The 13022-nt window shown below is 39.6% G+C and overlaps 1 protein-coding gene across 1 annotated transcript in view; it reads left to right on the top strand.

Moving 5' to 3' along the window:
* The window catches only part of GALNT12 (polypeptide N-acetylgalactosaminyltransferase 12), a 46306-nt gene that overhangs the window by 27597 nt on the left and 5687 nt on the right, over positions 1–13022 (top strand). Inside the window, 2 exon segments of the mRNA XM_039711184.1 lie at positions 1492–1623; positions 8313–8426. Of these exon segments, the coding sequence (XP_039567118.1) occupies positions 1492–1623; positions 8313–8426 (246 nt within the window).

Here is a 13022-nt window from a genome sequence, read left to right on the forward strand (position 1 = left end):
GCCAACCCCAATAGACGCAGCAGGGGAAAACTGCCCTTAAAAACATGAGGCTTTTAAAACATACACTGGAGGATGCTGGAGAAGATGAATTTGGTTAGCTTTCCTCTTGTGTTTGTTTGGATTAAATTGGGTAATTAGATCATTATAGTCCACACATTTGTAATAATTGGTTTACTTTAATGTCATAAAAGCCATTTAGGTTGTATTATCAGAGTCTGACTTAGAGAGAAATATGGGATTCGCCCATAGGCAACGCTAGGCTGATTTCAGCTTGTCATACACAAAAAGAGCAATAAATGCTGACAATTTGTCTTGTAAAGTGGTGGGCATGTTATGTCTGTAATGACAGAGCTTTAACTTTAAAGGATATTTGTGTGTTAGTACTGAAAGTTTCATGTATTGGCTTATTGTAACACAGTGGATATAAGCTGAAACTCATGCAGGATATTTTTCCCCATTTCAAAGCTGCTGCCAATGAACTTTGGTTTCCATAATGCTCTGTGCACCACTTGTTGCAGCAGTTGAGTTCAGACCTTTTTACTTCATCAAACCCAAATATTCAGTTCTGTAACATAACATAAAATGATTGATGTTATGGCTGCAAAAATTGGTTCCATGAAGTTTCACTTCAAGATTAATGTTCAGACCTCAGAGCTAATATGTCACGCTGTTTGTTTATTCAAACAGGCATCTCTGTTTTACATCTGCTTTGTGTTTTCAGTGGTATTTCCACAGCTTTGAGAAATGCAAATACATTTGTGGTTTGATGAAAGACTGTGTCAAGTGACCTGAAAAAATCTGGGGGCTGCAAACGCTCTCTCATGCCTGACTATCTGAAATCCCTAGTCAATATGAAGATAGGTTTTTGAAGACAGACATAAAAAGATATGGACTCTGCTCCAATCCATAGACAGGGAAAAGTCTGCAATGAAAGCTTTTCTCTGGAGGTTTAAGATTTCATATTCCCCACCCCCCAAAATGGTGAAGTTCAAAGGATGCATTAGCAGATTTCACAAATTTAATCACTTAAGTGTAAAACTGTACAGGTAATTTGCAAATGGGTAGTGGTATAATTTAACATCCTAAAGATTCATTCACTGCTTTGGAGATTTTCAATTATCTATCTAAAGGAAGTCTCATTTTCCAATACGCCTTCTCAGTCTCCAGCAATCTGTGTTCAAGGGCTTCCTCACTTGCAGATTCAGGGAGTTTTCTTACACAAACTGTCTTCTAGTATATTTTAAAGTACTACTTGCACAGTTCCCATTTCTTTTTGTCCGCATTTAACAAATGTAAGGATAATGAAATCAAATCCAGCACCCAAACATGGTGATTTTTCCTGGCTACAAGTCCTACTCATCACTGTAGCATACGGTTCCTAATAATGTATACAGATAATTTAAAAGAGAGCATCTGTTCTGGATTTTATTTTTAAATTTTTTTTTCTTCTTTCCTTTCCTTTCTTTTTTTTTCTTTTTTTTTTTTCCCCAGGAACCATATGGAGATGTGACAGAAAGGAGACTTCTACGAGAGAAGCTGAAATGTAAGGACTTCAAATGGTTTTTGGAGAACGTGTATCCGGAACTTCACGTACCCGAGGACAGACCAGGCTTCTTTGGAATGGTACGTGGCTGCTGAGAAGAGAACCTACTTGCAGTTCTCTGAGCTCTCCTACTAAGTCAGTGTGAAGGTGTTTTTGTGCCTAAATCAGTTTGGGATTTTGGTAGAATTCAGTTAAAACTGGTAGTTTTAAAATGTGGTATTTATCAGAATCTTTATTTTAGGGAATACTGTTTATGAAGGAGTTCTGTGACAGAGTAGGAGAACAGGTAATGTCATGAATTACTCCTTCTAAGTGACATCTTGGGACTGTTAAAGGCAGGAAAGGATGTGATTTTTATTTCTTGAAACATTGTGTAACAAAAAAAGAGAACAGTAAAGTGTTTTATTTTGTTGAATTGAAAAGGAGTGTCCTTTTAAACATACGTTCATACATTTTATCTGATGAAAACTATGATGCTCTGGCAATGGGAAAGGGAGCTGGTACTAAGTGCTTCCAGATCATAGGGGATTCTGTATATTAAACCAACATGTTAATTTTTAATCTGAAGGTCACTTTAGACCAGCAAGGGCACAGGCAATGAGTTCAATATCAGAAACTGCTTCTCTTTTAAGAGTTGACAGCTCTTTATGCTTTTTGCAGCTTACAAATAAATATAAACTATAGCTCTGTGTATATTACATTACTGTAATCTCATCTGGAAGGGATGAAGGCAGAGATGATGCAGCAAGTACCTGTTTCCTCTGAAAAATCACCAGATACCTGCTGCATGTTAAGAAAACAAAACTGCACCTTTCCACCAGGATGCATGAAATACCTTCCTAATTACCAAATGCCACATTGACTTAAAAGTACTTTTGCTGGTAACTCAATCACTCTGCAGATCCAGCTAAGCTGCATTCCCACACTGCATCATCACATCCAGCTCTTGTCTAGCTGCCATCTACCCTTCCCCAAGTTACTCAGCCTCTGCTGAATCTCCTTCAGAAAAGAGAAAAAAAATCTGATCTCTGTGGACATACAGAACATTCAGGAACGAAGTCTCCCCACAGTCTGCCCTAATAGCTTTGTAACTTGTTGAATGAAATAGATCCTAATGTGGAAATGCTGTGATTTCCCCTGGGGAGCTGTGGGAGTTCCCATGGGGAGGGCAGCAGTTGTCAGAAAATCCTTTAGGAGCCTCTGGGAGAATTGCCACCCTCCTCCATTTGTCTTGGAGCCTGCAGGAGAGGGTGGTATCTCTGTGTGATCACTGGTGCGAAAGGTGTTACCCAACATCATCCGGTACCTTGAACAAACCCTGGTACAACATTGGTTCTGTTTTTGCTCTTTTGTGCTGGATTGCCACTGGTAAGTTCTGAGACAGTTGAAGCAGTAAGGTATTATAAGACTTACCTTCCAGGAGCATTTCAGGAATTTTACCTTCTTTCCACCTCCATCCTTCTCCATCCAAAAGAAAGGGTTAGACTGGTGCCAGTGACAGCAAAGAGAAGGGATTTGTGCAGTTTCTTTCATGATTTAATTGTCATCTTCAGGCAAGGAGTTGACAGTACCTAGAAATAATAACTCTTGTTCAGAGCTGCTTGAGGTATCTAGAGTGTAATTTAGGTGTGCTCTATATATTTCTCTAAAAACAATTCATAAATGCTGTCATCTAGTTGTGAGCATAATGAGAATACACCATTTTTGGGGGGGAGGAAGAATTTAAAATGTGATGGAAATATGGTTGTACTCTGAGAAACTGAGAGTGCAGAAACGACACCTACTGATTCAGCTGATTTGTGGATATTGAGTCCCATCTGCTAGCTTCAATGAATCACTGATGGTGTTCTTCACTCCTGCCTTAGCTGTGTAGGGCTTTTCTGGTTCTCAAAAATACTGTATTTAAAAGTGTCAGCTTTGATAACAGCTCAACTTAGTGTGAGATTATTTAATTGTTCAAAGAGAATACAAGGGAATATGGAGATTTTTTTCTCCCTTAAAAATATTTTTACTTTTGTACTGAAATTGAAAATATTTCTAAGATTACCTATAAGTCAGCCCTGTGTTATTCAAATGGAGTAAAGAATTATTGAGCAGCATTCAGTGCACATCACTGATTAAGCTACATTTTTTTTTCTTGATACTTAGATGAAAATATCCATACTACCCTTGGTTATCTAAAAAGTTAGCTGCCTCAAACTTTACTTAAACATACTGAATTATGAACCTTTTTGCCTGAGACATGATTGCATTTCTGTAAACTGCCTGAGACCTATAAAAAAGATAAATATTTTCTTGCTGCTCCTTGGGCTTCTTGCAGCTTTGGAACTTTGTGGGACATGAACCTTCTGCCTAGAATAATTTCAATAATAAGATGTCAGCACTTCTGAAAGGCTGATAATACCTTTTAGGCTCTGGTGTAGCACACTGATGTGTCTTTTTCTGGCACAGCCTCTGATTTGGCTATCCTTGAGCATGCACTTATGGCCAGTAGGTAGGTGTGAAATTGTAACAAGACTTGAGCCCCAGCTCTGCACAGATTGCCCACCTAGACAGCAGAGACTCAGCTTACAAATCCTAACTACCCTGGGAAGGGATGGTGTGGGCGTCTGTAGGAAGAGCTCTGAGCCAGCTGCTGTGTTCGGTATTAGTGTGGTGAAATCTCTGCATTGTGCAGCTGGATGAAGACAGATGAGCTGGGCAGCTCTGTGATCTTTTCACGTTATCAGTGACTGTGGAAAGGCACAGCTGCAAAGCAAGGAAACAGTCAGTGCTCTTCTCTCTTCTGAGGTATGTATTAAGTATGGCTGGCATTGAGGAGCATATCCAAGGATAAAGATTATGGTCAGTCAGTGAATTTGGCTTTAAGTCTGGCATCAAGATTGTTTTTACAAAACAGTGGTGACACAAAAATCCGGATTTTACTGTAATTTTCTGTAAGTTTGATCACTTGGTGATGAGGCCATACAATGATGTGACATGATAAGTTTTTCTTTGTTTTTCTCAGTTTCTAGCTGATATTTCTTTCAGCTGAATGTAAAGCAAGTAAGCTGATAGATATCTTGTGCTGGGACTTTCTGTCTGGTCTCTCTGCCTTCTGTTGGTAAAGGCATCTGTCACTGACTCAGTTGAGAAATCAAAAACTTGAATTTTTCTTTTGACAGCTTCCTTCCCCGTTTTCCTCCAAGACTATCTCGTCTTCATTTTCAAGTGCTCAGTCATAATTTTCTTTCAATTTAGACTAGGTATAATATTAAAAAAAATTGGAAGGAAGATTTTAAACTGCAAAGGATTTTGTTTCACTGCAACATGAAAGAGAGAATTATTTAAATTATCTAAAGAACACATGATATATATGGACAGGCTTGCAGAAGAAGAGAGCTATGTGGTTTAAATTGTGTAATCAAAGATACTGCAGGACTGGAGCTTCAAGTACTCAGAGGTATCAGGGTCCCTTCTCTAGGGTATACCTCTAAAACTGCAGTATAATCCAATTTGGAGAGCTGCCACTTGAGATTGAATTGGTAGCCAAGATTAGGACTGATTAGACCTGGAGACCTTTATGCCCATCACAGGAAAATATGCACCACTTGGCTGGCTGTACCACCTCTGAAAGCTAGGGAGAGGCTTTGTAAAAGGAAGTGAAAGAAATTCAAGCATTTGGTAGTGAATACACCATTGCCTGAACCACATGCTTATACTTTTTTGAGCTTCCCAGGGAGATTTGGGCTTGCTGGGATGAGCCAATGAATCCAACTGCAGTGTGTCACCTTCCTTCAGAGGGTTTTAGTCATGAGTGTTGTATGCCCTTTTCAGCATTGCCCTTAAGAAGTTAACAAGTGATATGAAAATAGCATTCACTCAGTAGAATCATTCCCTGTGACTGCTTGGATTACCTTTGAGGTAAAAGCTGATGTTTGATCAGTACTAGTGAAGCTCTTTGGCTTGCTGCAAATTCATATCTTACTGCATCCCACAGTATCATCTGTCCATATCACTAACAGATCAGCACCATTGTCACTGGCAGAATAAAGAGGATTCTGATCTATTTTGTGGATATAGAGAAAGGTTAGCAGGACTCCTCTGGCTGTACTTATCAACTAATGCAATGAAGTTTTAATGTCAAAAATCTGTTGTTGATGATTTGTTTACAATGGACTTTATCAAACTAGGAATTATTCATAGAAAGCCATCTGTATTGTGTAGTTATATGCAAGTGTCCAGATATTAGGAAACAATAGATTTAAATATCTCCTAGCAGTAAAGGCTAAGGTCTGCTGAATATCTTGGTAGCTGGTGTTTATTACCTATCTCAGCCTCCAACAGTGGTAACTAAATGGCATGTAGAGTGACACCTTTAGTTTCAATAGCAATGTTTCAATAGGAGGCAAATGCTGTAAAAAACCACAGCTGATAGTCCTGCATGGGTACATTGTTTTAGATCTGAACAATGTGTTTTAATGGCAAGGTGATCAACATTTTTTCTTGCTTCTGTTTCTCTAATGCAGCATTCTGAAAAGAACTAAGGTAAGTCACAGAGAAAATTTTGTTCTTGTTGCATGATTTGTTTATGGTGGATGTGGGAATAAACATAGCTTCAGAAATGAGTGGATGATCACTGTTTTGATAGAGCTCTTGCACATAAAAGAAACTGTATATTCTCATTTAACAAGAGAAAAATATTTCACAAATTCTCTCATACTTTTTTTCTACCTTGGAACAGAGGGCAGGTGTGTATGGGTTTTTTTGAGTTTTTTTAATACATGGTGCTGCAGCCAGATTTTCAAATTTTTCTGTGTCATTTCAGATCAGATAATTTAAAAGCTTAGAATATGCTATTCCCACTAATTAGGTCTTGAATACCTATTAGGCTTCCTGATGAAGTGTGGGCATATCTACCAACGTCTGACAAAAAAGAACCAGGTGAACCACACAGACCCTGTACATGTAGGAAGATGTCGGCATGTATCACAAGCATTTGTGCATGAAAGAGAAAAAGGAGAGAACATAGATGGTAGCATCCTGGAGCACAGCCTCATTTTCAAACCATCTGAAATGGAGCTTAAGTTTAGTAAGCTTTCACACATCTTTTTGCTGTGTGCATTTGGGCATTGAGTAACATGCATATGAGAGTTACTGTAGTTCTGGTGGTGCAGGGCATATTCAAACAGATTATTTAAAATTTCCCAAAAGGGAGCTCACACTTGAGCATGTGCCAGGGGCTGATGGCAAAGAAGAGCACTAGTAAAGTCATTGGGTTGCCTGGAAGGGCACCATGGATAAGGGCTTTGCTGCCAGTAGACAATCAGGCAGAGTCATATGTTATTAAAACTACTAATGGGAGACCCTCTGGTCCTGAAGACAGCTGCTGACAACAGCAACTGTAGAGATAAAATTACCATTTTAAGTGGTTATGACTTTTAGGTTGATGTTTCCTGATGTAGAATGTAGAAACATGAGAAGCTTATTGTTTGGTTTATGTAGTTCCATGGCAGTGTTAAAAATAGTCTATGTAAGACACTTCTCTTTCCTGTTTTTCTAAGTGTAATTCTTGTCTCCCATTAGGAAAGTAAACAAAATGTTTTATTTTGACTGTCCAAGGAGGTTGCAGTGGTCTAATGTGGGAGTGAGCACAAGGCAGTGGAAAGAAGATGTTGGGTAGTACTAAAAGTAGAAGTTGGCAAAGAAAACATATACAGAACACAAGTATTTAATTTTCCAGCTTGTGTGGTTTGCTCTGTGGTGGGTTTAGGCCCCACAGGGTTTGTCTTGTTTGTTTAGTTCTAGCTGCCTGCAATCCCTATGTGTCCACTCATTTTCCACATTAAGAACTCAGGATAGGATTATCATGACTAGGGAAGAGCAGTGAAATTACACCTTGCTGAACTAACTCTTCTGAGATTTACTCTGCCTATTCTTTTTGTCTGTGATATAATTACACTCAGCAACAGGGGCATTCAGCTTCTTGTTTACCAAACCTATTCTGCTCTGTGTGTTTTCAAATTTTGTTATGTGGCTAATACCAGCAATCAGTGGTTATGTGATTGTTTAAATTATTTTTAGTTACTTTTGCCTCCTGAATACTTAAATGCAAATCTTTGTTAACTAGCCTGTTTTTAAAATTAGCTAATTTAATATTTTAAAATTTTAATCTAGACGTTATGCACCTCTTCTATCAGAGATCAGCAACATGAGTAAAGAGCATTTAGTATCACACCTCGTGTCTCTTTCCAAACATATATTTTTGCCCACTTTCAAGATTTCTGATCCTAAAATCTGTCTGCTTGTTCTGCCTCAAGAGGGTACTGGAGTCCTTTTGAGAACAAATCCTCCTAACATTTCCCATTTGACAAACTGAGAAAAGTATGTAGTCATCTTTTCATAAGAAAATTGAACAAGTAGATCCTGGGGGAAAAAGGCATGGCAGACTCTTTTGTTCTGCATGAGTTGCTGGCTTGTTGGGTTTCAACACACTTTTTCATAGTTTCTACCCACTTCCTTTGCAAATACATTGGAACACAGTGTCATTCCTAGGGGAAGCCATCATGTCTGGCTGCTTCAGTGCTCCAAGTCAAGATGGTCCAGTTTTATTTCATATTAGTCTGAGAGATGTTACCATTGCATCCCTTTGATCTATTCCATTTGCTTTGCTTTTATTCCACTAGCTTTGGGATGAATGTCAGAGCCCATCAGAATGGGTGCAGAGTGACTACAGAATATGTTCCTTACTTTAGACTAATATTTTAAAATATTTTTTTGTTTTGATTAGTTGAAGAATAGAGGAATGGAAAACTTCTGCTTTGATTATAACCCTACAAATGAACATCAAGTAACTGGACAGAGGGTCATACTCTACCCATGCCATGGCATGGGACAAAATCAGGTAAGAATGATGTTTTATTTTTATTTTGACTAACACTTATGGTTGTAATGTAAGGAAGTATGGTATAGTCATTGCAATAGGGCTGAGAGAATGTGTTGCCACAGTAAGGTGATCTTAGTTCAAGTTTTGATTCTTGCACTAAATGTTTTTTTTTCTGATGTATCTTCAGGTCAGATTTTCTTCATTCTGAGGATGTCTACCCAGCCCAGGGAACTCATGGCATAATACCTTTATTATGCCTTTCCACAGAGCTCATTAGCGGGGGTTAATAGCACATTGGTGCAGCTATAGTGCTCATAGGCCAGTGCTCACTCATCTCCAAAACCCCTCTGAGCTTTTTTCTGTCCATGCCTCTAAAGCCCTTAATAACACTGGAAACCTCATCTAGTTCCACCTGGGTCTGTCATCATGTCTCTTCCTCGTGGTGCTTGTCTAACTACCCAAGAGGTTTTAGACCACATTTTCTCCTGTCCTTCTACAGAAATATCCTCCTTGGTTGGGCTCCACAGTCCAGGAGAGCGGGAGTTCTCTTTAATACTGTCATCCTTACTGCCTTGTTTTTAACTTCTGATGCCAAAAATGCTGTTTTCTTTCTCCATGTTGACTGAAACTGTGTGCAGCTGTCGTTAATTTTGATACCTATAAGCCCCTCTGCATAATGCCATAAGTGTTGTGGGGCACTGTGTGCCAAGTTAGAACGGCTGGTTTTGCATAGTTTTGAGTGACCACCTTCCAGAATTGAAGCTTGATGTTTGATGTAGGGTATGTACTTGCCTGTCTATCTTGATTTTTGGCTTCTAACCCAGATTAGAGTAAACACAGTACTTGAGATATGGTCTCATCAGTGCTGAGTACCAAAGGTCTTGTGAGACCTCTTGTACATAACCCTGTGACATCTTGGGTGGCTTGACTGTTTAGGTCCTTTTTAATGAAATTAATCCAAACATTAATCCAAACAGTTAGGATTGTTTGGAAAAAGGAAAAAAAGGGAAAACAAAAGAAAGAAAGAAACTAGAGATATGAGAGTTAAGCAGTGTATCTGCTATCGTCCTGAACTCTGCTTAAAAAAAAAACCAAAACATAAAAGCTTGAGGAGTGTAAATCAAATCTGTACTGGGGAGAAAGCTTCTAATATGAATTCCACTTTACATGAGAAAGAGGAAAGAAAAAACAATGTACCTCAGATCTTAAAAGGAAATAGATTTGTTGCTGATAGCAAGTTTATTGCCTAAAGTATTGTAACTATTATTTGATATTATTTATTAGCTCATGTCTGATTTATGTCTTAAGTGTTGCAATATTTCCGTCCTTAAGGCCAAGATACAGGGGAAGGCAGGGGGAGAATCTTGTACCATAAAAGCCAAAGGATCTCAATACTGACAGTAGTATGCTAATTATGCTAAGCCCCACCTCACCCTGTTTACTCCCTCAGTTCAAATTCTTGCAGAAGTTAGGAATACTTCTATAGATCTATAGAAAAGTTAATAATCAGATAACCCAGTCAAGTCACTTTCTTATAAGTAACATTGACAGCTTTTGTGGATTAAGAAGCATTTAATATATAGGATCACATGCTAACATGACAAAGGTATTTATAGATATATTTTTCCTTGTATTGCAGATTACAGAGAGGAAAGGGGTTGCTTTTTTTTTTTTGCATTACTCTGAGCAAAAAGAGTTAGCTTAAATTTTATCCCTTTCCCCAAGAAAGAATAAAGAAATAAGATAAAAGGTGAAAGCAAAAAAGAAGTACACTTCAGAGATGAATCGTCATGAGATGACATTTTTACAGTTATTCTTTGTTTAGCTAGCACTAGGAGATTAGCTGAATTTACTGCAAGATATCACATCACTGGGTATTAATGCTCTTCCATCTCTGCTGATGGTGCGGTGCAGCCGTGTACCTGCGGTAGCAGGCTGGGCTGAAAGCAGCGACACTCTGGGAACTGTGCAAACCGCTCCCTCTGCTGGCATCCAAGCAGGAGGAGGAAGAAGGAATGGAGAAACCACCTGACTGCAATGTAAACCAATAAAGGAAAATATGAGATGACTCAAGAGAACTGCAGAGCCTGAGGAGGGAAGGCCAAACACAGGAAATGGGTTAAACAAGATTAGTGAAATGGGCAAAAAGGCATGAGAGGGCTGGCAGGAGCCAGGGAGAAAGGGCCAAGGTGACAAAGTAGTTTGTGACAGGTTGAGCAACAGGTGATGAGCAGGGCATGTGCGATGGAGGAAAGAGTAGGACAGGGAGTGAACCAAAAAGAGTAACCGGAGAATATTTTAGTGGAAGAGGCAGGGTTACTGAATGTGGGAGCTGAGATATCAGCTGGCAGTGGGGGGGCATGAGTAGGGGTGATAGGTAGTTGCAAGAGAACAAGTGGACAGCAGGAAGAGTTGTGGGTGGAGGAATAGAGGAAGACTAAAATAAGAAAATATGTAGGAACACAACTGAGCTGGGAAATGAAGTTGGGGTTACTGGACTTGCAGCTCCCTTTTCTGGCTCACCAATAGCTGTGAAAGCTACCAGCAGGACTTTTCTCTCCATTTCTTTCCCATCCCACTGTCTTCTTGACAGTCAGTCTGAAAAGGTAGCAGGCTGTTCCTTGTGGTGTAAATCCTTTGACAGATGACACTGTCAGGATCAAAACACTCAAGTCTTCCACATTTATGTCCATCACTATCTGCTGATGAAATGATCGTGGCAAGGTTTGGTCATCCTCTAGTACCAACAACCACAGAGTCTCAGAGATGTTTACTGACAGCAGGCAGCCCTTAATTTCTCTTTGGCCCCTTGGAAGGGAATCTGCCATCCTAATCCCAAACTCTTCCTGCCTTTTTTCTGTGAGTTTGTTCACTCCACTCATTACCTATATAGAGTTTTACCAGCAAGCCCTTAGCAAGCTTCGCTCCCATTCCCTGCCTGTCCCACACCACAGGCAGGAGGCTGTTTATGTAGCAGACAACTTCAAAACTTTTCCCTGGCAACAAGTCTCCACTTGGTGACCTCTGAGTATCTGTGTGCACTGTGCTGAGAGGAGAGAGCACTGTGCTCTTAGTTATTTATAAGGTCCAGCACCTGCTCCTGTTTTACATCACAGTGAATAAAATCACTCTCAGAAAACTAAAGTTCCTGGTAGTTTGTTGCTGTTCTTTCTTGAATCCATGGTCTAATTGAGAGGGTTTGCTTTGCTCCTTTTGTGTGAGTGTAAGACACTGGCTACTGATTGTAACTCAGGCTGCTTATGTTTTGTGGGAATATTTGCCCCACATAGGAGAATTAAAGGCTTGGAAATTGAGCACCAATGAAGCCCTTTGCCTTCTGGGTATGGCTGGGAAGCAATACAGAGGGCACCAATACATGATGGCAAGAAATCAACCTGATGTGATAAGAGGATGGGAACACACTGACTGACAGTGTTCTTCCCAGAATTCCCATTTGGAGCTGATACATTTCATGTAAATAGCGAGAGAGAAACAAAGAAGTTAGCAAAGCCCTTGGGTTTTCAGCAGAAAACAGTATCAGACCTGGTAACCTCTCTGCTGGTTCTACCCATCAAGCACAAACTTTTTCCTACATGCAAAACAACAGTAGCCAGGCACAGAGAAGGATGAGAGTGTGTTTCAGGGTCCAGTGAGGTAGCCGAAATCTGCTGCTGGGCCCAGTACCAGAGACACACTGATGCAGCTGAGGTAGTGTATGGACAAATCCTGTAGTTTGTCCAGAAGCCAGAGACACTGGAAGAAAGGCCTCATCAAGTTTGCCAATAGCACTTAAGGGATTCTACTGATTCTCAGAAGGAAAGAAATGCAGTAAGGCTACTAGTTATTGGGCCATGGATTAGTTTGAAAGTGCTTCCTTTCTGCTGACAGAATGCAAGAAGAGAGAACTAAAAAACACTTTACCTCTTGAGGAGGAATATGTTTATTTCATTACTAGAGCTTGGAAAAGCCCAAAGCCTGAAGTATTTATTCAGTTTGAAGCAGTGTAGGGTAATGAACTGGCTATGTTCATTGGGCAACAAGGCAGGAGTGCTTGATTGTTAGTATTATAACCCCATTCCTTAAAGCTATCCAGAAATTAACCATTTTATTTGCTCTTCTTTGGAATCTGGTGCAAGTCCTTGAGAGATCATTCAGGAAAGATATGAGTAGTAAGAAATGCTCTGGTCTAGTAGCTGCTCCATTTATTCTTGACGCATCTGGTACAGTCAGCAGCTTGCAGGCTTTCACTTATAATACAAATTGCTAAAGAGTTATTATATCTAATAAATCCCCTAATGAGCAAGGCTCTAAATATGGCTTTGTGAAAGTGGCAGCTGTAAAAAGTGTCCATGCACACACAACTGAGCAGAACTGAGGCTTTTTCTTTATTCACAAGCCATAGGATTAAAATGCATGTCCCTGTAGCTCACTGTGGTGCCCAAAGTAGTGGGTTTTCCATGTGTCAATCAGATACTGAACGTGGAAATAAAGCCAAAAGGCCAGGGAGTAGCTGCTGCCTGTTAGGGTAAATAATAATAATAGGACCAATATTCACACAATTTACTTTTGTCATTGATGAGATGTTTGGTGTTTTTTTGGGTTTTTTTTTTGCAT

This window comes from Passer montanus, unplaced genomic scaffold (assembly GCF_014805655.1).
Source record: "Passer montanus isolate IOZ18808 unplaced genomic scaffold, ASM1480565v1 scaffold24, whole genome shotgun sequence".
In the NCBI taxonomy this organism is placed as follows: domain Eukaryota; kingdom Metazoa; phylum Chordata; class Aves; order Passeriformes; family Passeridae; genus Passer; species Passer montanus.